The 26,714-nt window shown below is 46.8% G+C and overlaps 1 protein-coding gene and 1 pseudogene across 2 annotated transcripts; both read left to right on the plus strand.

Annotated features, from left to right (window-relative positions):
- Window positions 1-2,085: 2,085 nt before the first annotated feature.
- LOC105733298 (large ribosomal subunit protein eL32-like) lies at window positions 2,086-2,492 on the plus strand (annotated as a pseudogene).
- Window positions 2,493-4,527: 2,035 nt separating this feature from the next.
- On the plus strand, window positions 4,528-16,122 carry NAGK (N-acetylglucosamine kinase). 2 transcript variants are annotated; one of them, XM_012475656.2, is made up of 10 exons: window positions 4,528-4,546; window positions 7,193-7,277; window positions 7,432-7,530; window positions 8,367-8,508; window positions 9,309-9,419; window positions 10,145-10,257; window positions 12,462-12,549; window positions 13,512-13,609; window positions 14,762-14,840; window positions 15,799-16,122. In XM_012475656.2, the coding sequence occupies exons 3-10, from the start codon at window positions 7,471-7,473 to the stop codon at window positions 15,987-15,989; spliced, it is 882 nt and encodes a 293-aa protein (XP_012331079.1). In that variant the 5' UTR covers window positions 4,528-4,546; window positions 7,193-7,277; window positions 7,432-7,470; the 3' UTR covers window positions 15,990-16,122. The 2 variants fall into 2 exon arrangements, with proteins under 2 accessions (XP_012331079.1, XP_012331078.1); XM_012475655.2 differs by lacking the exon at window positions 4,528-4,546 and adding an exon at window positions 5,341-5,429.
- Window positions 16,123-26,714: the final 10,592 nt, after the last annotated feature.

Here is a 26,714-nt window from a genome sequence, read left to right on the forward strand (position 1 = left end):
TGGAGAGTTGTACATAAAACTGGGTCTTTGTGAGCTGTGTGAGCTGGCTCCAGCACAAGTTACAGGTGCACACTTATGCATCTGCCTAAAAGTGTCTTAATATGCAGGCTTGCTTAGGTTTCTTCAATAACTGACATGTTAACTTGAAATGTGTAGACACATTAGTATAGAAAAATACCTGAGGACGTCATCTCAACTGTATGCATCTGTAGACACATTCAGTCACGCAGAAACATATACAAAGACAAGTTCAAATATATTTTAAAAATACACACCTACACAGATTGACACAGGCCAGAACATGCATATAAACTCACACATAGACACCCACATGCTCAGAAAAGAATAGGTAATAAACCAACCGGATTTGCTCAGGTTGCTGCCCTGGCCTGAGGCCCCATATCCCTCAGGACAACTTCAGATCAAGGCAGATAAGGTCCCTCTTTTCTTTCAGTTCCTTTACATGGCTGAAGAGACTTGAAGGACAGATCATTTACGTCAGCTGTCTATGGCTGCCTCTGCACTCTGGGGACCCCAGGTATCCCTCGTCCCTTCTGGGTTGGTCCTGGCAGTTCCATAGGCCGTCTTTCCCTTGCTTTGCAGATGCCAGCCTCAGAGTCCCACCTCCACCCTTAGTAAGGAAGCCCCTGACCCCTGCCTCCTTTATTGTAGGAAAGTGAACTCCAGCCTCTCTCTCCTTCCTCATCCCAGATCAATGGCAGATGTCAGCATGACCCCCTCCTGGCTCCCTCCCTGTGACTCCTGCTCTGCCCCCACCCCCACCTCCGTCACTTGCTTATTTGTCCCTCACCTGGGCCAATGTCCAGCCTTCTAAGTGTTTTCCTTCTCCAAACTCTCCGTTCCCATTTGTCACCCTGTAAGTAACCTGCTAGATTATTTTAAAGCACAGGGCTGAGGTCACACATACATGTACCAGCAACTTCTAATGCAAGACCAACAAGGACTAGATCTCTTTGAGGGCCCCCTGACCACATATCCAACTCCTGCTTCCTCAGTTCACAATTTCACTTCTCCTTATTTTTTCTTTCTCTTCCTGTTCTGTTCTGTAAAATTAGTCTCTGCTGTGGAATTTGCTCGCTCCCTTCTTTAGTTCACAATCAGGCATTTAGTACCCCTCATGTTTGCGGCACCATGCTTTATAATTTATAAACCACTCTCAAAGCTATTTGTGAAGGCCAGGCGTGGTGGCTCAGGCCTGTAATTCCAGCACTTTGGGGGCCAGGGCGGGCAGATCACAAGGTCAGGAGTTCGAGACCAGCCTGGCCAACGTGGTGAAACCCCCATCTCTACTAAAAATACAAAAATCAGCTAGGCATGGTGGTGGACGCCTGTAATCCCAGCTACTCAGGAGGCTGAGGTAGGAGAATCGCTTGAACCTGGGAGGCAGAGGTCGCAGTGGGCCTAGACTGTGCCATTGCACTCCAGCCTGGGAGACAGAACAAGGCTCCATCTCAAAAAAAAAAAAAAAAAAAAAAAAAAGCTATTTGTGGAGCACTGAGCCCTGGACATACTGTAGAGAGTAAAAACAGATGCGGCTGATTAAGTCAATAAAATCTGTTGAGGACCCTGACCAAAAGTCATCTGTTCCAAAATCTTAAGTGGATCTGTGAGGAAAGATATTTGAACATTGTCTCTCTTACCACTCTTCCCCACCCCACCGCTCCCAAACTATGGCCTCTCTGGTGTCATGGGGACAAAGTACAGGAGACAGAGGCTTGCAGATTCTTAAAGAACTTTATCTAGATCCGTCTGGCTTTGAGTTAAAAAAAAATTTAAAAAGAAAAAAAGTTAAAATAATTAAAAAAAAAACAAAACTGTATCAACCTTGTGAGCATCATGAGAGCAGCTACTGGGATGTTGCAAGCCCAGTGCAAACTTGTATACCTTGCTATCATGCAACATCTTGAATTTCCTTCCCTTTATATTAACTACCCACATATAATAAGCTGCATCTATTATTTGTGTGTGCCTGGGCTTATTACTTTGATTTCAGAGCCTCCATTTCTTCACCTGTAATATGTAATTAGAAATCTGTCATTCTTGAGCCATCACCTCCTTGGCATCATGGCCACCCTTAGACCCCTTGTGAAACCCAAGATTGTCAAAAAGAGAACCAAGAAGTTCATTCGGCACTAGTCAGACCAATATGTCAAAATTACGCATAACTGGAGGAAACCCAGAGGTACTGACAACACGGTTTGTAGAAGGTTTAAGGGCCAGATCTTGATGACTAATATTGATTATGAGAGCAACAAGAAAACAAAGCACATGCTGCCCAGTGGCTTCTGAAAGTTCCTGGTCCACATGTGAAGCAGCTGGAAGTGCTGCTGATGTGCAACAAATCTTACTGTGCTGAGATCGCTCACAATGTTTCCTCCAAGAACCACAAAGCCATCGTGGAAAGAGCTGCCCAGCTGGCCATCAGAGTCACCAACCCCAATGCCAGGCTGTGCAGCGAAGAAAATGAGTAGACAGCTTATGTGCACGTTTTGTGTTTAAACAAAACTGTAAAAACTGCAAAAAAAAAGAAAAAAGAAATCTGTCATTCTCGGCCTGCCACAGTGGCTCACCCATGTTATCCTAGCACTTTGGGAGGCCAAGGCAGGCAGATCACTTGAGGTCGGGAGTTCAAGACTAGCCTGGCCAACATGGTGAAACCCTGTCTCTACTAAAAATACAAAAATTAGTCAGGCGTGGTGGCACATGCCTGTAATCCCAGCTACTTGGGAGGCTGAGGCAGGAAAATCACTTGAACCCAGGAGGCAGAGTTCGCAGTGAGCCGAGACTACGCCACTGCACTGCAGCCTGGGCCAAAAAACAGTAACAACAACAACAAAACTGTCATTCTCATAAGGTTTTCAGGATGATCAAACAAGATAAAGGTACATAAAATAGCTTTAAAGAATTATAACGTACAATATAAATGTATTTATTCAATGCCACTTTCTTCTTTAAATCAATTATATGGCCATTATTTATTTCATAAATAGGCACTCAGTGACTTTGAAATATTATGGTCCAGATGGAGACAAAACAGAGTTCTACGACAGAAATATAATGTGGTCAAAATTTTATATTCTCTAGTAGTGACACTAAAAAAGATAAATCAGCAAAATTAATTTTAGTAATCTATAATCTTGACCTACTGTATCCAGAATGTTATCATTTTAACATGTGATTCATATAAAAGTTACCCTCTTGCCGGGCACGGTGGCTCACGCCTGTAATCCCAGCACTTTGGGAGGTCGAGGCGGGTGGATCACGAGGTCAAGAGATCAAGACCATCCTGGTCAACATGGTGAAACCGCGTCTCTACTAAAAATACAAAAAATTAGCTGGGCATGGTGGCGCAAGCCCATAATCCCAGCTACTCAGGAGGCTGAGGCAAGAGAATTGCCTGAACCCAGGAGGCGGAGGTTGTGGTGAGCCGAGACCGTGCCATTGCGCTCCAGCCTGGGTAACAAGAGCAAAACTCCGTCTAAAAAAAAAAAGAGAGAAACAAGAAAACACTTATTCTAAAAAAAAAAAAAAAAAAAAAAAAAAGTTACCCTCTTTTTGGTACTAAGTCTTTGAAATCCTGTGTGTCTTTTACATTGACAGCACATCTCATTTGGGACTAACCACATCTCAAGTGCTCAGTAATCACATATGGATACTGTGTAGGACAGCACACACTAATTGGTTATGTAAATACAAATTAGTTAAGATCTGTGAAGTACTTTATGGCTGCCAAAAGTCTTCTGGCATTTGAATTTTGTGTTAGCCCCAGCAGATGGATATTTATCATTTCCATTTTGTAGAGGAGAGGCTGCAGCAATTACCTGTAAGTCACCTAAGATCCAGCTAGTAAACGGTGAACTCAATCCTTGTCTTAAACCTGGTCACTTTCCCTTTTGCTTGTCTAAACAAGCAATACAAACTTAGTATTATCATACACATAGGTCCCTTGGCTCATTGCACCAGTGCAGGAGTGAAACAATTATTTCAAAATCCACCTACAATCTAGTCTTCAAAAATCCTGCCCAGTTTAATCCCACTAGAATCGATTAACTCTATTTTTAAAATGTATGTTAATCTTCCAGCTTTAATGTGCTGTGAATAAAAATGCTGTAGGCAGTATAAAAAAAATCCTACCCTCCTCCATTATATTCTCCATCGGATATAGAATATATGATGTACACATATTCTGCAAATGAATATATGACATAGAGTCTATCATGTAGCGATTTACTTTTTAGTCTTGTGAATTACAATGTGGTACCCTAGGAAATGAGGAAGCTTAAAAAGCCAAATTTTCTCACGAAAGCATAACCAGACACAGAAGACTATCAGGGGTTTCTCTATCAGAAGATGGGACGCAGTCAAGAAGGACTCAGTTGGACCAGCGACAGGCCAGCTGATCTTCCCTTAGATATGCCAAGGGCAGCTGACCGCCCTTTTGGCCCGCGAAGCTGTTCCTTGCGGGCCCAGAACTGCCCAGAGGAGACAGAGGAGACCCTCAGGAGCCACAGCTCTTCCTGACCTGGCCAGTATTTGCACCCCTGGGAATCCCTTTCCCTTACCCGACACAATGCAAGGACGGGGAACGGGGTGGGGGCTGAAAGGCAATAAAAAACTTGTAAAGCCGTATCTGCTAGTTCTCCCAGTAGGCTACGTCCCTGCAAATATCCTCCACAAGAACTAAACCAGGTAGGTGAAGGCTCCCTCCCCAGGGGTGCCAGGACCGCCTCCAGGGCTTGTCCCCGTTTCAGTCCCAGTTCCTCCCGGATCCGTGCATTCACACGAGCGCAGGGCAACGATTATCCGCGGGTGTTCGTGTGTGACCGTGTGATTCACCTTCGCCTGGCAGATGTCGGGTTGAAAATTACAGTAATTTCTGTAACAGGCCCACGGGCGCAGGTCCCTGAGCCCACAGATTCACGGGGGGTCTGGCCGAAAGTGCGTCACAACCTACGTGGCCCAAGAGGAGTGCGCACGCGCAGCGCGACGCAACGTGGGGCTCTCCGCAAATTCCGGGGGCTAAGGGGAGACAAGGCAGTGACGTGTCCTAAGGTTCCGACCGCCCCAGATACCCCTCTTTGGTTCCACCGCTTGAGATGAGTGTACATCTCTGGAAGCAGGATCCAAGAAGAAGGGAGGGGGCCGCTGCGGACCGCAGTCGGTCGGCCGGGAGGCGACATCCGCCCGGAGCCAGCCTGAGAGATGCAGCGACTCACGGCTCCTACCGGCGCCCCGCCCCGCGCATGCTCGCGCACTGGGAGTCAGCTGGCTGCGCAGGCGGTCACGGGACGCGGGGCGGTGCCCAGTCAGCTGGAGGGAGGGAAGCGTTAGGTGGGGAGGGAAGCAAACTGCGGGACCAGCGGCGACGGTAGCTGCAGCATGGCCGCGATCTATGGGGGTGTGGAGGGGTGAGTGCTGCCCGATGGAGGGAGCCTGGGCCCGAGGGCGGGGCGGGAAGCCGTGGCCAAGCTGGCAAGCTGCTGACCTCGCGCCTCGGCTTCTGGGCACTTTGGGCGGCGGGGCCTTACGAAGAAGAGGTGTGTGCACGCGCAGGGGCGCCGTGGCGCGCTCGGCCGTATGCCTTGCGGGGACTCTGCGTGTGCCACGACCACACCCCGGGTGGGGGATCCTTTGTGTTTCATGGCGGAACCACGCCCCTTTCTCCCATGAAAGACCCACTCCGCTGTCTTCAGTTGGAGAAGCAGCTTCTTTTCCCTATTCCTGACTTCGGACGGAGTTTTTCAGAACAGGTGTCAGGTGTGAAATTGTTGAGCCGGGCAGGGTGGGGAGTGGAAGTGGGGAGAAGCGTGACAAAGATCTTGGCTGGAGGTTATCCGGGAGCTGGAGCAGCTGCGAGCCAGAGTGCTAGATTGTCTTGATGTCTGAAAACCGCTCCATCCTTGTTGACTTTCCATGCTGCTTACACTACATTGCATTTTTCTGCTCAGATGCTTTTTTACTGAACTTTTTGTAATAGCTCTGCCACTGGGTATGACTATGGACAAGATATTTGCCCTCTCTGGGCTTCAGTTACCATATGTTCAATGTGAGGATAGGGATAAATAGGATCACTGTGGCCTGCCAGTGGCAACATTCTGTGAATCCGTGTGTGTCAAATTAGGCAATAATGGGGGTGGCTCTCCTCCACCAGGGCACTGTACTTTCGAATCTGTGATTGGTTTCACTTCTCTGCAGCCACACGCCACTGCTGACCTACAGACCACAGTCTTTTCACATGAATTGTTAGGAATGATCTTTCCCATCCTTTATCTGTAGCACTTAAAAACAGTATAGGAGTCTGCATTCATTCTTGTTATAGTCATCTATAAGATATGACCCGTTTCTTCGAGTTCGTCAAGATGTTCTTTTAGATGTGTAATCTGCCACCTTAGGTATTAACTACCCCCTTGAAATTTCATGTCTCTTTGAGTTTGATGAGCAATCTTCAGTGTCCTCTTCTGCCATTCCTAAAAGTAATGATCTATAAAGAAACATATATCCCACCACCACAGACCTCCCTGTAAACTACTGTGGCCCCCAGTAGTCAACATTTGAAGGTTTAGTTGCTTCAGTATATATAAACTCACCCTGCCGTCTGGTCAGCATTTCTCCCAAAGGTGTCTTGAAGACCTTGGCAGCTGTAGCTTGAAAGTCAGCCTTTAGCTGTTGTGACGGGAAGCAGAGAGATATATCATTTTCCTTAGGAGTGTTTGCTGAGCATTGCCTGTGCTAGTTCTGAGAGGATGAGTGATTGGGAGCATGACCCAGTGGAGCTTGAAGTCCACCATGACAGGTGGACACAAAGTCATTAAACACACTTCATACAGAGGAGTCTTTAATAACTTTGGGGGCACTATCAAGGTTTAAGTAATGGAGACTTAACTAATTTGTCGGGGTGGGCCACACCTCAGAAAAGGTTTCAAGGACTAGATGAAGTGTAGTAGAGTCTTGCAGGATAAGGAGGACATCCCCAAGGGAAGAGGAGTGAGAATTATGTTTCAGGTAAAGAGCACACAAACACTGAACCACAGAGGTGGGTTTGGGAGCGGTGATTGAGTTTGTTGAAGCTGTCTCCTCCATCACACTGGGCTCTACCAGTGTGGACAGCACAAGCTTAGCTCTGTCGGTGGGTTTTTCCAAGCAAGACTGAGTGTCCTCTTGTGTTCTGTAGGGGAGGCACACGGTCCAAGGTCCTTTTAGTCTCAGAGGATGGGAAGATCCTGGCAGAAGCAGATGGACTGAGCACAAACCACTGGGTAAAAACCACACCGAGGGGACCAGAGGGCTTGGTTCTGATTTTATTCTCTGTAATTCCTGTTGAGGTGGTGGCTGGGGCTCGTAGAGCAGCCTGTAGGGGCAACACAGCTTCTGCAAGCCTTTGTAACTCCTCCTTCCCTTGATTGGGGCCAGCTGATCGGGACAGACAAGTGTGTGGAGAGGATCAATGAGATGGTCAACAGGGCCAAACGGAAAGCAGGGCTGGATCCTCTGGTACCTCTGCGAAGCCTGGTGAGTCTGGGGTGGAGCCTGGGATTCAGCCATCAGTGACCCTGAGACAGGTTGCAAGTTTGGACTAGATGAGTTTGACGACTGTAGAGGGAAAGACCTCCAAGACTTAGTCCCTGGGGTCAAAACTGTCATAATCTCACCTGTGTCATGGCTTCACTTGCCACCTACAAACTACAAGTGTGTTGGAAGAGCACAGGGCTTTGGAGAGCTGCTGAGACCTTGGTTTGAATCCCAGCTTTGCTGCTTATTATCTGTGTAACCCTGTGTAGGTTACTTATCTTCTCTAAGCCTCAGTTTCCTCATTTGGAAAATATGGATAGTAGCTACCTCAGAGTTGTTGGGAAAGTCAGATGACATGATACATCGCAGAGTGGTTAGTATAGAGCCCGACCCATAAGCACTAATTAAATGTTAGCTATTATTACTCCTGGCTCAGATCTTTCTCCCAAGTTGCAGTAGCTCCAGCTACTCCCTGAACATACACATGAGATGTTCGGCAGACATAGGCAACCCCATGTATGCCAAACCAAGCTTACCTCTCCATCTCCTCCCACCTTGTCCCACTGCCTGATCTTTCTGTTAAGAGCGCTAACACTCTCCCAAGCTCCAAAGCTGACATTGTTGAATCTCCTCTTCGGTCCATCCCCAGTCCAGGTTGTTGTTGCAACCACAGCCTTCTGAGGGGTCATTGTGTGGAGTGAAAGGAGGACTGGGGCTGGGTGAGCAGGGTATGGCTGGATGTGGAGAACAGGAATCAGGCATCAGGATGGGGAGGGGGTTGAGAAAAGAGCTGGGGCTGGGGCTCTGGACACTGGCTCACCTCCCACATGGCCTAGGGCCTATCTCTGAGCGGTGGGGAGCAGGAGGACGCGGTGAGAATCCTGATCGAGGAGCTGAGGGACCGATTTCCCTACCTGAGCGAAAGCTACTTAATCACCACTGATGCCGCCGGCTCCATCGCCACAGCTACACCGGATGGTGAGGAAGTGGAGGGAGGGGTGAGATTGAGAACTGGTTTTCTTGGGAAAGTCCCCTAGATATAGCTGACGAAACTCGTTCTGCAGATATCCAGGAGGTAGTCTCTCCTACATTCCCCTTGACTCCTTTCAGTAGTCTAAGTCTCTGCCAGAGCAAGAACCAGGCAGCAGGAGGAAAAGCAAGAAAGGTCTCTTGATGGGAATCCGAGTAGAGTCAAACAGAACTCCCCTGTGGACAAGGAAGCCCCTGGGGGTGGTGTGGTGAGGAAGGCAGGCTGGGGAAGCTGTCAGTGCTGAGGAGGAATAGGGTGGCCCTGTGAGAGTGCTGGTGTCATGGGATTGGCGTTTGAATCCCAGTTCCTGTTTTGCCAGTTATACCATCTTGGCGAAGTTCTAAAACTCTGAGTTTCAATGTCCTTATCTATAAAATAGAGGTAGTTATATTCATAAGATGGTTTCAGGTATGAGTGAACATCACTGTGAGAACAGGGTCTAGCACCATCTCAGTAAAGCAGGCAGAGTCACCAGAAGGCTGGCTGGGCAAGTAGCCACCTTCCCTCGGAGAGGTGCAGGCTTGTGTTTCTCTTTGTCCCCCTAGACAGGGCCATTATGGGATTGGAGTTTTTCTGAGACCCAGGCCCTGACCCTCAGGCAGGAAACTAGTTGGGCTCAGTTTTCTCCTCTACAGCACTGAGTGGTGATCCCTTGCCTGGGGCTGGTTTCTGTCCTGTCTCCACAGTTGCAAGCTGTTGCTCTGTGCCAGGCCTTGGCCACACTGAGCCTCCCATTTCCTTTCCCCAGGTGGAATTGTGCTCATCTCTGGAACAGGCTCCAACTGCAGGCTCATCAACCCTGATGGCTCTGAGAGTGGCTGCGGCGGCTGGGGCCATATGATGGGTGATGAGGGTTCAGGTGAGCTCACTGACCAGCCTAGCTCCAGGTCCTGGATTCCCTGGATTCCCTTCCTTCATTCTCCATCTTTCTCTCTCTACCCTTGACTCTGAGCCTTTGGGGCTTCCTGGGGACAGCTTCTGAACCTGGCCATTCCACGTGCAGGATGACTGAGATCATAGAGATGCAAATGCTGGACTAGCTGCTGACCCTACTCTCCACCAGTGACTTGTACCCAGGACTCAGATTCATCCCTCAGCACAGGGGTCTGCCTGTGTTGGCTTTGAGTCCTTAGGGAGAAGCTGAAACTGAGGGTAAGGCCATAGATGCCAGGGGCTGCCATACCAGTCTGCTAGGGGGAAAGAAGCCCTTGCCACCATCACCTCTCTATAGGTAGCATGTGTATATTTTCATAGGGACCCTTGAGGTCCAGTTCATGGCAGTGACTCCAGTGCTGTTTGTGACAACAGACTGACCTTGTCTTACCTTTGGGTAGGAGCTGGTGTGACACAGCCTCACCTATTCTGTCTTCCCCTCCAATTTTCCCTTATCTTGGTCAGTCAGATACAGTTTGATTAAATATGTGCCCGCTCCCCCCACCGCGGCCCGCCCGCAACCCCCACTGGGAATCAGAAAACCTAATTTGTATAAAACTGAAGATCACTAACCTGTCTGGATCTGAGTTTCCTTCCTCATGAGCTCAAGGTGACTGCTCCCATCTTCTTAGCCCTCTCTGCTTCCTGCAGCCTACTGGATTGCACACCAAGCAGTGAAAATAGTGTTTGACTCCATCGACAACCTAGAGGCGGCTCCTCATGATATCGGCTATGTCAAACAGGCCATGTTCAACTATTTCCAGGTACTCCTCCTGCTCCCAGTAAACACGCACACCTGGGGTAGAGCAGTGAAACACTCCAAGTAAGAGTGGATGCAGGGGGTGCCTGGGCGGGCTGGCAGGAAATAGGATGAGTTGTGGATGAGGACGGGGTTCACAGTGATGTGGGCAGTGCATTCTAGGAGGGTGTCAGTCATGAGGAAGGGGTGGTTTAGGGACAAGTAATTAGCCAGACTTCATTCCTGGGCAGCTAGAACCTGCTGGGAGGTGAAAACAATGGCATTCTAGGCTAGAATGAAAAGTGCAGGTCAGGGGCAGAGATAGCAGGTAGAGTATAATGGATTCCCTGGGCTGTGAGCTCTTCTGGTCTGTTTGGGTCAAGAGAGCCCCTGAAGAGGTGGACAGGGAGAGTTCTGGGGGAGATGCATCATGCTCCCCAGGGCGTTGGGGATTGGCTATTCTTATCTGTGCTGTGTTCATTTGCAGTAAATTAGGAAGCACCTGCCTTTAGCGGAACCAGAGGTAAAAGGCAGAAGAGAAGGTGAAAGGAAGAGGACAAGGCCAATCAGTTTATTTAATAGTTACCTGTGAGGCCCAGTTAGTCTTTCTGTCCAGCCATGTAGGTGGACTGGGGCTGGGGCCAGGACGAGGACCAAGGAAGGGAAATAAAGATGCTGGGAAGTAGGGCCTGGATTCTCAGAGCTGAGGAGCCCCGGCTAGGCCAAGGTGAGGAATAGGGAGGGACCAGGAAGAGAAATTGCTGGATGAGCAGGTGTTGTAGGAAATGCATTTAGAAACTATTATGCTATCCCGACTCAGCCAATTGGTTCCAAACTCCACTGATACGTCACTCCTCCCTCTTCTATCCTTTAGTCATTCTTACAGGATTGTGACAAAGATCAAATGAGATAGTATATAACATGCTTAGTACATTGCTGTAGGTACTCAAGTTTTGCCACCCACCACCTCAGACATTTACTTAAAATATGTTCTAGGGGCTGGGCATGGTGGCTCACGCCTGTAATCCCAACACTTTGGGAGGCAAAGGCGGGTGGATCACTTGAGGTCAGGAGTTCAAGACCAGCCTGGCCAACATGGTGAAACGCCATCTCTATTAAAAATACAAAAATTAGCCAAGCGTGGTGGCAGGCACGTATAATCCCAGCTACTTGGGAGGCTGAGGCAGGAGAATGGCTCGAAGCTAAGAGGCAGAGATTGCAGTGAGCTGAGATCGCAGCATTGTACTCGAGCCTGGGTGACAGAGTGAGACTCAGTCTCATTAAAAAAAAAAAAAATGAGGGCCAGGCGCGGTGGCTCACGCCTGTAATCCCAGCACTTTGGGAGGCCGAGTTGGGTGGATCACGAGGTCAAGAGATCGAGACCATCCTGGTCAACATGGTGAAACCCCGTCTCTACTAAAAATACAAAAAATTAGCTGGGCATGGTGGCATGTGCCTGTAATCCCAGCTACTCAGGAGGCTCAGGCAGGAGAATTGCCTGAACCCAGGAGGCGGAGGTTGCGGTGAGCCGAGATTGCGCCATTGCACTCCAGTCTGGGTAACAAGAGTGAAACTCCGTCTCAAAAAAAAAAAAAAAAATGTATTCTGGAGAACCACTGGTTCCTCAGGACCTTAGAGGTGTTAAAGGTATGTAAGTTTGTTGGGATTGGAAGGACCTACCTTCTGTGGTCAAGTAAGTTTTGGGAGAAACAAATTGATTTCTTGATTGCAAAACTTCTCAGAGCCTTTAATTTGCTAATGTGCATTGTGACTCCCCATGGGAGAGTTTCAATATGCAATATTCCTTAGATTCCTTTGACCAAAGAATTCTTTTCAAGAAAACCCCAACCCAGCTCCTCAGCAGGCTGACGTGGGAGGATTGCTTAAGGCCAGCCTAGGCAACAGCAAGACCTTGTCTCTAAAAAGAAAAAAAAAATTACAAAAAAAGAGCAGCTTAAGAAACTATAGAAAATACTTGGGTGAAAACTATAGAAAACCCTGTTCTCTGTGCTGCCTTCAAACTAACCTGTAAAATAATGAAATCCATATTAGGGAAAATAAAGAACTTTTCTCAAATGAGAAATCTCAAATCTTTGTATTTTGGAGTTAAAAAAAAATTATTCTAGCATTTCCAACAGTAGAGACATTAGGAAGGCCAACTGTGGTGGACAGATTGGGGATTTTATTTTGCTTCTGATGACTCTCTTGTCCCGTTTCTCCATCTCTCAGGTGCCGGATCGGCTAGGAGTACTCACCCACCTGTATAGGGACTTTGATAAATGCAGATTTGCTGGGTTTTGCCGGAAAATCGCAGAAGGTACTGGAGGTGGGGTGGGTTTTATCTGGCTTTGTTCTCCAAAGACATCCTCAGTTGGGGGATGGAGTGGGGTTCAGACAGGACTGGACAACAAATTTCCTCTCACCAAGTGACCTCACTTCTCCACCATTACTGACCTTGGCAGTAGTGGGCCTCGGGTGGAGGCAGAAGGGCACATGGGTTGTGTTGAGTTTTGTATTACCTGTGTTTTTCTTTGTAATAGCTATCATGGTTTGTGTAGGCTGTATGCCTGTTTCTGATAAATTTATGAAGCAGTTGTCCTATGGACACATCTGTAACTTTTTTTCCCTAGCCAATTATACTCAAAGAACTAGGGGATTTTAGAGAGGTTAGGCATATTTTGTTGGGTGTCAAGGGATGCTGAACAGAGGGCTTATATGTCTGTATGTTGCTCTTTTTCTACTGTAAGGCCCATAGTGCCTTAATTTGGGTTCCTGCAGCCTCAGGGCATTCTAGGGCTCTCTTAGATCTTGCTGGACTGAGTCCCCTCTAGAAGAGAGCCAGGAACAGGCTAACCAACAGCAGACTGTTGGAAGTGGGTGGAAGGCACTGACAGGAGTACCGGCCAGCTGTTCAGCTAGGGTCCTGGGTACCCAGGGCTGACAACCTCATAGGAAAAGACTTACAGTAATTCATTGTGAGCTGGATACAAACCAGGTGCCACTCCACTCCTTTAGTGGCAGCTGCCCTCCCTTCCTGAGTTGGGGACCTGAGTGAGCACCTCCGTACAGGGCACCTCTCCACAGAGGGAGGTAGCTGGCGTGTATGTCAGTGAAGACTTGCTTCTGCACCTGCCACGAGGTGGGCATCCATCCTGCAGTAGACTCCTGCTAGCTCAGGGTGCTTCCATGGTGGCTCCCTTGCAACAGAGAGAGAGTAGCTCAGGACTGGCAGCTCCCTCGTTTCTCACCAGTTCCCTTCTTCCGTCCTCCCTACTCCAGGTGCTCAGCAGGGAGACCCCCTTTCCCGCTATATCTTCAGGAAGGCTGGGGAGATGCTGGGCAGACACGTCGTAGCAGTGTTGCCTGAGATTGACCCAGTGAGTTGAGGTGGGAGTGAAGGTGGGGAGGTGCTGGGCCAGGGGTGGTCCTTCCCCACTGGGGATGGGACTATCCCATCAAACCCTATGTAAGTTGGATACTATTTTAAATGAACTTAGGGTCTGAGAAACATTCTGCAGAATGTCTATAACAAAAAAGTTCTTTGGTCAAGTGCCCCCCTCTGTAATTGGCCTGTAACCTATATTTATATATAGTAAATTGGTTTAATGTGCATGTGTGCATCTACTGTCCCCTTTCTTTTTTTTTCTTGTTTTTTTTTTTTTTTTTGAGACAGACTATCACTCTGTTGCCCAGGCTGGAGTGCAGTGGTGCAATCTCAGCTCACTACAACCTCCGCCTCCTGGGTTCAAGCAATTTTCCTGCCTCAGCTTCCTGAGGTGATGGGACTACAAGCGCCTGCCACCACACCCAGCTAATTTTTGTATTTTTAATAGAGTTGGGGTTTCACCATATTGGTCAGGCTGGTCTCGAACTCCTGACCTTGTAATCCGCCTGCCTCAGCCTCCCAAAGTGCTGGGATTACAGGTCTGAGCCACAGCATCCAGCTTTTTGTTTTTTTGAGACACAGCCTCACTCTGTCAGCCAGGCTGGAGTGCAGTGGTGTAATCTCTGCTCACTGCAAACTCTGCCTCCCACTCCACCTCCCAGGTTGAAGTGATTCTCATGCCTCAGCCTCCCCAGTAGCTGGGATTATAGGCATGCATCACCATGCCCAGCTAATTTTTGTATTTTCAGTAGAGACAGGGTTTTGCCATGTTTGCCAGGTAGGTTTCGAACTCCTGACCTCAAGTGATCCACCCACCTCGGCCTCCCAAAGTGCTGGGATTATAGGCATAAGCCACTGCGCCTGGCCTGTCCCCTTTCTTTCAGTCAAGTTTCTGTTCATTTTCCTCACTTTTCTCTTTCCTTCCTCGCTACTGTTGCTTAACTCTTTTTTTCCTTCCTCTTCTCTCCTTGGCCTTTATGAGTCCCTCCTATTTTCCTCCCTTTTTTCCTTTCCTGAGTCTATCTTCTGTTTCTTGGCTTGAGGGAGAGTAACTGGGATAGGGTGGGTTGGTCATAGGAAATTCCTGCCTTCAGCACTGGAGAGGCTAGATTGGCCCCGTATCCATTTTCTGCTCTCCACCTAGGTCTTGTTCCAGGGCGAGATTGGCCTCCCCATCCTGTGCGTGGGCTCTGTGTGGAAGAGTTGGGAGCTGCTGAAGGAAGGTGAGCCTGGGGGGAGGTGGGAAGGGTAAGGGCAGGGGATGGGGCTGGAAAGGAGGTGGCCCAGGAAAGCTGCTTGCCCCAGAGAGAACCTCCTCCCTGGACCCTGAAGTCTAGACTTGCCACTGATACCCCAACCTCACTCTGCCATTGGGCCCTTTAATAATGTCCCATCCACCTTCCTTGAACTCTTGAAAAGATGCTGTATTCTAAATGATTTATTGAATAGTACCCACTTTTTTTTTTTTTTTTTTTTTTTTGAGACAAAGTCTCACTCTGTTGCCCAGGCCACAACCTCTGCCTCCCGGGTTCAAGCAATTCTCCTGCCTCAGCCTCCTGAGTAGCTGGGACTATAGGTGCACACCACCATGCCCGGCTAATTTTTGTATTTTTAGCAGAGACGGGGTTTCATATGTTGGCCAGGTTGGTCTCGGACTCCTGACTTTCTGATCTGCCTGCCTTGGCCTCCCAAAGTGCTGGGATTACAGGCATGAGCCACCACGCCCGGCCTGGTTGCCACTTTTAAAAAATTAATTAAAGACAGATCTAACTTAAAATCAGAGCACTGACTGGCATGGGATAACCTGTGGTGACATCCCTAGTCAGCATAATCCTATCCAGAAGAAAAGAGGCCTGCCTTCTTAGCCCTGGCAGCCTTATGCTAGGCAGTTGGATGGTTTCCCCTGGACATTCTGAAGTAGCTCAAGGACTCCCATTGCTACCATGGAGTTCCTGGCATTGGGTCCTCTGGAGCTGAGAGGAGGCCAAGCCCCCTGTGCTGCTGGCTCCAATACGCAAGTACCCAGTGCACCCTGTGTGCCAGGGATTTGGCATGTGGGCGGGCCCCTCCAGCACCTCTACAAGAGTACCTCAGGGTCTGGGCATCCTTGTCTCTCTTCCTTCCTGGTGCCGGAAGGTTGCTGGTCTCCTCTTACCTCTGTCCTTCTGTTCTTCCCTCCAGGTTTTCTTTCGGCGCTGACCCAGGGCAGAGAGATCCAGGCTCAGAACTACTTCTCCAGCTTCACCCTGATGAAGCTGAAGTACTCCTCCGCTCTGGGTGGGGCCAGCCTAGGGGCCAGGCACGTCGGGCACCACCTCCCCATGGACTATAGCGTCAATGCCATTGCCTTCTATTCCTACACCTTTTCCTAGGGGCCTGGTCCCAGCTCCACCCACTCCAAGCTCAGTGGACACTGGGTCTGGAAGGAAGGAGTCTTTTGCTTCCTTTTTCCTTTTTACAAAAACACACATGGAAGAAAATAAACGCACTTTATCCACTCCCCAATTGGACTGCATTGTCCAACACACGTGCTGTGTACATCCTCCGTGCAACTGCCAGCAGATATCCCGGAGGGCTCAGGGTGGATTTAGTCCAACGTTTAAAGCCCCGCCCCCAGGTGTGAGCTGCATCCACTCAGCATGCATTGGGCAGATAATTTATCTGTGTGATACTCTTCCCCCGACATTACCACACATACGCACTGTGTGGCTGCCAGTTAACCTGTGACCTGTTTTCTCCTGTTGTGTCAAATGGGTAATGATCCCTGTGTGACCACAGTCACCAGAACCAAGTGTCTGCCATGCAGACCATCACAGGGAGGACCTTAGGCATATCACACCCCTCATGGGACTCCATAGGGGCCAGGGTACAGTTCTAGACTGGGAGCATCCTTACCTCACGGGATTTAGTAACTGCAGGTAAGCAGGACATTTTGCCAGTTTTTCATATGAATGAGTTCTTGAAAGGTTACGAGGATTGCTGAGATCCAAGAAGACCAACTAGGCACCACTCACCTATTCCTGGCTACTACTAGCCTGGCTGTGCTTACAGCAAGGCACTTTGTGTTTGTTGTGTGGCCCTGGGAATGAGGGGCATCAGTGAAGAGCGGACAAGATTCCTGTCCTCCGGATACCATAGTTCCACCGTGAAGACAAGCCTGAAGCTTCTGTTCCATTGCCTGTGCTGCTTGGTGAAGACTGAAGACAACAGTCTTGATCCACAATAGTCGCCTCTCTAGCTGTTTTATGAGGAGGCATGGATCATGTCCTGCACATCAGTCCTTCAACTTACAGACATCGGTTATTCTAGAGTTTGTTTTAGAATCGGGTTTCTGTCTTCTCCCCTCCCCTGCCCTAAGGTATCTGATGATAATAGGTTAAGGAGGGATGGGGAATTTTTATTTCTATTATACTAAACAGCTTGAGTAATTTCTGCTGCAGAGGTCCAGCATCTGCACTTGAGGGAGTTGTACGCTACAGCTGGTAAGTTCTGATTAGGTCCTCTAAGGCGTCTTGAATACTACCTTGTCGCTCAAGTCAGATGACACTGTTCTTTCACAGTGTAGCATTCATGTAGAACAGAAAGGTAACAGCTCTCCTTCCATCAGCTCTAGCCCAATGCTGCAAGCTGGAGTTTTGAGCAGTAAGAACTCCAGTCAGGTCCCTTCTGACAGAACGGCCAGCCATGTTCCCATCCACCTATGACCAAATTACTGGGGTCCAGCACTCAGGAAGTCTCCAGTCCAGCACCTGGTAAAAAGCTTGCAGAGAGAACAAGGACACAGCAGAGCTATCTTTGCTATATCCCACAGTCCTGATAATACTGTTGGGTTATGAATGAGTAGTGAGCTTTGGACATTTTTTTAAATATACTCTCAGGATGAAGATCAAACAGTCTTTTGGGGAAGAGTTTGTAACTACTGATATCTACTTTTGTTCTTCAGAAGATGGCTATCACTTTTCCTTAGAATTGTCTAGACTATAATTCCAATTGGACAGCGGAGGTTTTAGTGGAGGAGCACATCTTGACTTTTTTAGTCTCAGAATATAACTTGAAAAAAAGCAGTATGAAAGTGCATAGATCAGATGTGTTCCTAGTTCCTGTCACGTTTAGGAGATGTGATGAGGTCACTTCCTCCTCAGTTATTAAGCACTAAGTTATTACACAGCTTGTAGTGCAGAAAATCGTTAATTTAATTTAATCTAATTTTTGAGATGGAGTCTTGCTCTCTTGCCCAGGCTGGAGTGTGGTGGTGTGATCTCAGCTCACTGTGACCTCTACCTTCCCAGCTACTTGGGAGGCAAAGGCAGGAGGTTCAAGTGACTCTCCTACCTCTGCCTCCCAAGTAGCTGGGATTAAAGGCATGCACCACCACACCCTGCTAATTTTTTTTTTTTTTTTGTATTTTTTTAGTAGAAAGGTTTCGCCATGTTGACCAGGCTGGTCTCGAACTCCTTACCTCAAGTGATGCACCTGCCTCAGCCTCCCAAAGTGCTGGGATTACAGGCAGTGTCCCTCAACAGGCTATCAGGAGCAATTCAGGGAATTCTGCATTTCCAAGGCATTAGAGATGTATACATTCATCTCATCTGAGCCAGTTACAGCCCTGTGAGGAGACGAGAGCTTGGAACAAGCACTGAAATGAGGCTAGCACTGCCTTGTCTCCCTGTGTCATCTCAGGGATAGTACAGCCTCATCTGTCCCATTCATTCGGCAAACTACTGAATGACTTGTAGGTGTCATGAGTACTCTAAGCATTAAAAATAAGTACACCAGGCTGAGCATGGTGGTTCACGCCTGTAATCCCAGCACTTTGGGAGGCCAAGGCAGGTGGATCGCTTGAGGTCAGGAGTTCAAGATCAGCCTGTCTGTACTAAACATACAAAAATTAGCTGGGCATGGTGGCAGGTGTCTGTAATCCCAGTTACTTGGGAAGCTGAGACAGGAGATTGCTTGAAACCAGGAGGCAGAGGTTGCAGTGAGCCGAGATCGCACCACTGTACTCCAGCCTGGGTGACAGAGCGAGACTGGCTCGAAAAAATATATATATATATATCATCCACCTTTTCAAGGAAGTTGCATTCTAATAAACCCTATATACACAAAAACACATATACCTATAGTATTTTAAAACACCATAAATAGGCAAGTCAGCTCAGAATACCCCAGCCCCTCTGCTTCCATTTTTAGGAAGGAGGCAAAGAAATGATGGGCCTCAGAACAAAACCCATGGGCCCTGGGCTGGTCCCATATAGTTTTTACCATATCATAAAGCCCGTCAAGAAATCACTGGGAGATTCGAGTGAGGTTTAAGTTGAAAAAATTAGGCATCCCCAAACCATAATCACAACAGCAGGGAATGTAGCTGCCTGGTCACCCCTGTAACCCCTGTGCCTAAAAAAATGTTTGACATGCAACAGGCTGTGAAACTTGTTCAATAGCTGAAAGACAGATAGGGAATATCTGTCTTATCTCTAGGTAGGAGTCAATTTTGCCCAGAAACAGGAAAACAAATGCCTAGTTTCCCTTCTAGCCCAAAGATCCCACTGCCTCTTTGTTCAAAGCTGTACCTATCATTGCCACTATTGGCTACTGTATATTAAGTGCCTATTATGTGCCAGGCAGTATTTTAAAATTCTGTCATTATAGTTCCAGGGAAGAGGTGTCACACCTTTACAAATAGGTTATTTGTAAATAAAGTTCAGGCCAATGGCACTAAGTCGTGAAGGTGGGACTCACTCAGGTCTGACACTTCCAAGCCCATGTTTTACTACTTTGTAATCCTATTTGAAAGGAAAACTGCAACTAAGATTATGACCCATCCTGAGACAAAAAGTTTCACCCACATACACCACACGTACCCCCTACCACCCCACAGAATGATGGCACAGTGACCTAACCTCTGGCAGAAGGGTACCACTGCCAGCAAATACATTTAACATTTTATTGAGATTCTCAACAGCTGCCATTTGGTTTGTATAGCAAATTTTTTACAAAGTAACTTTTTTCCATTTTCGATACTTTTATGAAAATTACTTTCTTCAGTTTTAAAGCCCTGTCCCTCCCCCAAAGAAGGATTAATAAGTACCAAGTAATCATTATTTAGGAAAAAAACAAAAGCAAAAACAGCTTTTATTATTTTTTATTTTTTTATTTTTTTTTAATAGAGACGGAGTTTCGCTCTTGTTACCCAGGCTGGAGTGCAATGGCGCAATCTCGGCTCACCGCAACCTCCGCCTCCTGGGTTCAGGCAATTCTCCTGCCTCAGCCTCCTGAGTAGCTGGGATTACAGGCACATGCCACCATGCCCAGCTAATTTTTTGTAGTTTTAGTAGAGACGGGGTTTCACCATGTTGACCAGGATGGTCTCGATCTCTTGACCTCGTGATCCACCCGCCTTGGCCTCCCAAAGTGCTGGGATTACAGGCGTGAGCCACCACGCCCGGCAGTAAAAACAGCTTTTAAACACTTGTGAAACAGGGGTAAGCGTCCAAAGTCAAGACCTTCTGGGCCCAGTGGAGGTGCTGGCTGCCCCGGGACACGATCAGCACTTCACCATCCACAACGTCCTCAAGAGCTGAGCAACCCGGCACAGACCCTGGGGGCTTCCTGTTCTACAAGCTCCATCCCCTTTTTCCTCTCCGTCTTTGCTGTTGGGTCCGTCTTCAAATCTGCCCAACAAAGGCAGCACGATCTTTAATACCTGTGCAGCTTTGTAAATGGAGATAAAATACTGTATTTAGAAAGCTGAGGAGCCCAGTGCAGTGGCCCAGACAAAATCTCCCTGTCGCCCAGGCCGGATTTCAGTGGAGCGGTCTCAGCTCACTGCAGCCTCCGTCTCCTGGGTTTAAGCAATTCTTCTGCCTCAGCCTCTCAAGTAGCTGGGATTTCAGGCACACGACACCACACCTGGCTAATTTTTGTATTTTTAGTAGAGATGGGGTTTCACCATGTTTGAACTTAATTCTCCTTGGAGGATACAGTCCCCCAGGTGACAGTCACTTAACCATCATGACTTCAATGTGCCCTTAGCCCCCACCCCCCCACACACACACACTTTCCCTGAGGTTGATTGGCATGTGCAGGTCAGGGGAAGGCACACAAATCCCTCAGGGTGGTGACATCCACTGAAGCTGGCACCACGGGAATGTCCATCTTCCTGTGGATCCAGGTCACTGTGGAGCTTCACGTCTTGCAGGGTCAGGCCATCTATTATCAGTATCCATGCAGTCGTCCTCCACTAGGTGAGCTAACGCACTGCTCCTGCACTCCTTTGGGCTATAGGGAGAATCCAGAGACAATGAGAAGCTCTGGCTGATTGGCCATAGATGAAGGGTTTTACTGCTTTCTGGGGCTCTACCTAAGAAAAGGAACTCAGGACACCCTGAATCTCAGGACCCCTCAAATCCTTAAATCTCTGTGGGGTTGTCTTCTTCCCCCGGGGCACGCTCAGGAGAAGCATGGCAGAGTTTCTCACTCTCTTCTTGTTACCCTTCTATTTGCTGGAACAGGAAGCCACCAAAGAAACTTCCAAATGCAGCGGGTTTGTCCAGAGTTGCCTAAGATTTCAGTACTGTGCCCGGTGTCCTGCTGTGCCACCCTTCCAGAGACCATGACCCTTCCAGTGCCCTGTATGTAGAATGAGGCTACGGGGAAATGTGGAAAGGGATGGGGAGGCTTGATTAGAGCTTCCCAAGACTCACCCTGTCACGAAGCAGTTATGTGCACCTGCTCATCTGCGCCTCCTCTTATACCACAGAACAGATTAATTTGACCTGAGCTGATCTCTGGCATAAAGATTTCCATGAAAGGCTGGGCATGATGAGTCACGTCTGTAATTCCAATACTTTGGGAGGCCGAGGCGGGTGGATCACTTGAGGTCAGGAGTTCAAGACCAGCCTGGCCAATATGATGAAACGCTGTCTCTACTAAAAATACAAAAATTTGCTGGGCATGGTGGCGGGTGCCTATAATCCCAGCTACTCAGGAAGCTGAGGCACGAGAGTTGCTTGACCCCAGGAGGCATGAGCTGAGATTGCACCACTGCAGTCCAGCCTGGGCGACAGTGAGACTCAGTCTGAAAAACAAAACAAAACAAAGTAAAAAAGATTTCCATAAAAGACAAACTTCAGAAATACTGAGCACAGGACATTCAGTAGGAAAGAGTATGATAAATATAAATATATCCTAGACTGCACCCTAAATACTATTTCAGTTACCAAAATAGCCCCCAAAAAGACAAATTAATCTCTATTTTGTCAGTGCTGAAAATTTGAAGTTGGTTATGTTACATTTACTTAAAAAACAATACAGTTGTATTAAATAGAAAGATTTGTTGTTATAAATATTTTTTAATTTGAAAATAGGAAGTGGAGATGCTTAGGAATCACATGAGACATAAAAAGAGCAGCCCAGATGCACTAGCCCAGCCAGACTCTCCGTCTGCCTTCTGCTCACTGTCACTCACTTTCACACGCTTCTGCCCTTTCATTTTCTCTTGAGTTTTCCTCCTAACCTTTTTCCTTGAGCTTTGTCAGCCAGACTTCATTCAAAGTAGAATGATAAACTCCTGGAGCTTATGACAAGGGAATAGGAGAGCCGAGTATCTCCTAGACACTGACAAAGTTGAGAAGTCAAAAGTCATTCATGTATTTGCATGTTTATAGCAGCACAATTTGCAATTGCAAAAATATGGAACCACCCAAATGCCTGTCAATCAATGAGTGGATAAAGCAAATGCGGTGTATGTATGTACCATAGAATACTACTCAGACATAAACAAGAATGAAATAATGGCATTCGCAGCAACCTGGATGGGATTGGAGACCATTATTCTAAGTGAAGGAACCTAGGAATGGAAAACCAAACATCGTGTGTTCTTGCTTATAAGTGGGAGCTAAGCTACGAGGACACAAAGGCATTAGAATGATACAATTGACTTGGTGGACGCAGGGGAAAGGGTGGGAAAGGGGTGAGGGATGAAAGACTACAAATTGGGTACAGTGTACACTGCTCGGGTGATGGGTGCACCAAAATCTCAGACATCAACACTAAAGAACCTATGCCTGCAACCAAACATCACGTATTCTCCAAAAACCTATTGAAATTTTAAAAAATTAATGTGTGTTTGAAGAGCTACTTGAAGAATTTTAGCAATCTTGTTGCTTCATACAGAGGATTTGATGGAGGATACACTGACAATGGTGTTATAAGCAGCTAATTACCATATTTCAGAATTTATCTCATTCTTGGTCAAGAATGGTTTCTAAAGACTTTAAAAGAGTGTTTAAGATGAACAAGAAGGACCCGTTAACTTGCCCCAATTTTTAGTCTTAGGTTTAAAGTAATAAAAGTTTACGTATTGGGGCTGAAACTAGTTGCATGTCTTTAGTTAATGTATAGGGCCTTAAAATAATTCTTGGCCTAAGTTTTTCCACTCCCTGCAATCTGTGCTGGGGGTGGCGGGGCAGCTCGAAACTCAAGGGATCAAATTGCTACTGCCACTGCAGCCACCAGCATTCCCACAGAATTCCGAAAGCTCTGGCAGTTAGGTTTCATTAAGTCTAGTAACACTGCAATCCTGATGTAACTTTTAGAAAGAGAGGTCTTCACTTGGAGTAAGCCTGGGACCACACATCCACACTGTGCTGTAATGCTAATCAAGGAGAAGCAAAGCCTTTCCTTATTCTTCGTTTCTAGTCTTAACAAGAGTGACATTTCATCTTGCATCTTGTACCCAAATGGAAACTATCATCTCCTCTTTTCTACTCCTCATTTCAGAATATGAGTTAAGTTATCGTACCAGTCTTTCCATGTAAATATGCATTTTTCACACATATATCCAGTCCTTTATTTAACCCCATCATGCAGATGCTATTTTATTAGCAGTGGCAGCTGAGAGGTGACACAGCTTTGCCCGGGTGGTGTTTCTTGCAGCTGCTGCTGAACCTGGGCCATACAGAGATCTTGGCACTGTCAGCGGCTGCTTCCTATAGCAGCTGAAGCAAGCACAGGACTGAAATCTGGGTGCACACCAATTAGCAAGCTCTAGAAACCACTAAGGCAGCTAGTCAGGGCTGCAAAGGCTTCGCTGCAGGATACCTGCTGCATGTCAACCCTCATTTTGGGAAAGAATTATTTTAACCTTAAAAAGTCATTGGATATGCAGTGAGGCATGGTAACAATTTGACAGGTAGCGACAAGGTATGATTAGAGAGGAAGAGAGGTGCTCTGAGCCTCTCATGGCGTTCCTTGCAATTTCCACTGAGTAGAGTTTGGCTCTCCATTTCCAGTTCTTGTGATACACACGGTAAGACTTGCAGGTGCCTGATGACAACAGTGCTGGACGCTTCATCACTGCCACTACCACTATCCTCATCGACTTGGATGGCTACAAAATGCTGGCAGAATTAGCATAAGGGAGCTGTCCTTCCTTCTCATTTTAGGAACAGACTGATGCCAGTCATCTAGGCCTATTGTGTGATCAAGGGCTTACTCAGGTTACTTAGAGGTAGGAAGTGGACTGACTGAGCTAACAGGGACTGAGGGAGAGGCATAAGGTTTCTTCATAACATCTCATGGTAGCTGGTCTCTGAGATGACCTCCAAAGATCCACATCACCTGGGCTGAATGTTCTTGTGTAATCCACTCCTCATGAGTGTAGGTTGGACCTCAAGAGTTGCTTCTAACACATAGTATTAGTCTGTTTTCACACTGCTATAAAGAACTATGCAAGACTGGGTAATTTATAGAGGAAAGAGATTTAATTGACTCACAGCTCCACATGGTTGGGGAGACATCAGGAAACTTACAATCTCGGCTGAAGGCAAACAGGAAACCAGCACCTTCTTCACAAGGCGGCAGAACAGAGAAAAACGAAGGAGAAACTGCCAAACACTTATAAAACCATCACATCTCGTAAGGATTCACTTGCTCTCATGAGAACAGCATGAGGGAAACCACTCCCATGATCTGATCACCTCCTTCCTTTGCTATATGAAGATTACAGGCCCCTCCCTTGATACGTGTGGATTACAATTCAAGATGAGATTTGGGTGGGTGCGCAGAGCCAAACCATGTCACACATAGACTATAAAAAAAGTGACAGGATGTCATTTTCACAATTAGGGTACAAAACATCTATGACATCTGCCTTGGACACCCTGGTCATTCTGAGCTGCCATGACCATGCCATGTTGTGAGCTGGCCTGTGGAGACAGCCACAGGGAAAGGAGCTGAGGGAGGCCTCCAGCCAACAGCCAGTGAGGAACTAAGGTCCCCAGCACAACAGCCTGCAAGGAAGTGAATCTTGCTAGCAGTCAGCTGTGTGACCTTGAAAGCAGGTCCTCTTCCTTCCATAGAGCTTTCAGGTGAGACCACAGCCATGGCCAACAGCAGGACAGTAACCTCATGGAGATCTTGACTCAGAGGCACCCAGCTAGGCTGTACCAGGAATTCTGACCCATGCAAACTGTGAGATACTACATGTGTATCACTGTAAACACTATATATATTTAAAGTGATTTGTTGTATAGCAAGAGATGGCCAATATATACCCTGGGGACACAAAGCTATGATCAGGAACTCAGGGTATTTCAATTGTGTGATACAAGGTTTCTCCTGAATCTTTTTTCATCTTGCAGATATTTTCATTTCACAGCAGGAAAGACTAAAATATTGTCCCAGTCAAAATTCTAAAGGTTTGCTCTATTAAAAGCTTTTTGTTAGGGTTAACAAAATACCAAAATTAGCTGGTTTCCTTTTTTTTTCCCTTTTTTTTTGGAGATGGAGTCTTGCTCTGTTGCCCAGGCTGGAGTGCAGTGGCACCATCTCGGCTCACTGCAACTTCAGCCTCCTGGGTTCAAGCAATTCTCATGCTTCAGCCTCGAGAGTAGCTGGGATTACAGACACCTGCCACCACACGTGGCTAATTTTTGTATTTTTAGTAGAGACAGGGGCCTCACCATGTTGGCCAGGCTGGTCTTGAACTCCTGACCTCAAGTGATCAGCCTGTCTCAGCTTTTCAACATGCTGGGATTATAGGCATGAGCCACCTCGCCCAGCCTGCTTTCCATTTTTGTTGTTGTTATGTATAAATTTCTCCATTCATCCTTCAGCAAAAGTGTAGATAAGCAGTGAACTAGACCCACAGCAACTAGCTTGAGGAAAGGAAAGTGAGGAATCACAAACTGGATGAGCCGAGAAGCTGGCACATCTGAGTCAGACGGTGATGATGGACAGCACCTGGATGGCATCAGAGAAGGTAAAGGACTACAAGACAGGAACAGGTGTGTGTGTGTGTGTCTGTCTGTCTTAGGGATATATTTAATTTAGATAATATATCAGTCTTTTGGAAAATATAGAACTTTGTTTCAAGTTCGTATTAGAGGAGTCAAGTCTTCAAAAAATGAAAAAACCTTAAAAATCAATTAGTCCAGATTTTCAAAATATATTTTACTCACAGAAGCTTTTTACAGAAACAAAACTGTAAGCAGACTTTTAATAAGCAAAACGTAAAATGTGGTATTTTATTAGCATAAATATATTTTATACCTTGAAATTCATAACATTTACTCATAAAGCAATTAATTGAGAACAGTAATATGAATACATCATTTCGAGACTGGGACTTAGACGTCAGGTACAGTCTTATGCCCCCTTCAGTGTGGTTGCACAGTATGGAAATGATTGTGATTTACCAAGATAAGTAGTTCCAAATAGTAAAAGTTTTAAAAATAGCTTATCTTGCAATCTAAGATATCTGTCAATTAAATGAATTCAGAAACTTGATACAGAAATAGAAAAATTATATCTAACAATATCAAATGAATTTTATTATTTCTTAATACTTGTTAAGTCTGAAGTAAAATACTTGCTTTAATGATTGCTGGGCAAAAGATAGTCTTCAAATACATCTTTTAACATATAAAATATTTTACAAACAGTAATTTTTCAAAAATTAGATGGAGTTATACACAGTTCTTTGTAGATAATAATCTGAACTTTCTAAATAGCCTAATTTGCTTTGTTTTGCATGTTGAGTCCAAACTTTAGCCTTCACATTCACTGCTGATACTTCAGCTGTAATTTTAGGCCTG

This window comes from Aotus nancymaae, unplaced genomic scaffold (genome assembly GCF_030222135.1).
Source record: "Aotus nancymaae isolate 86718 unplaced genomic scaffold, 86718_ANA_hifiasm-v0.15.2.pri h1tg000057l, whole genome shotgun sequence".
Classification (NCBI taxonomy): Eukaryota; Metazoa; Chordata; class Mammalia; order Primates; family Aotidae; genus Aotus; species Aotus nancymaae.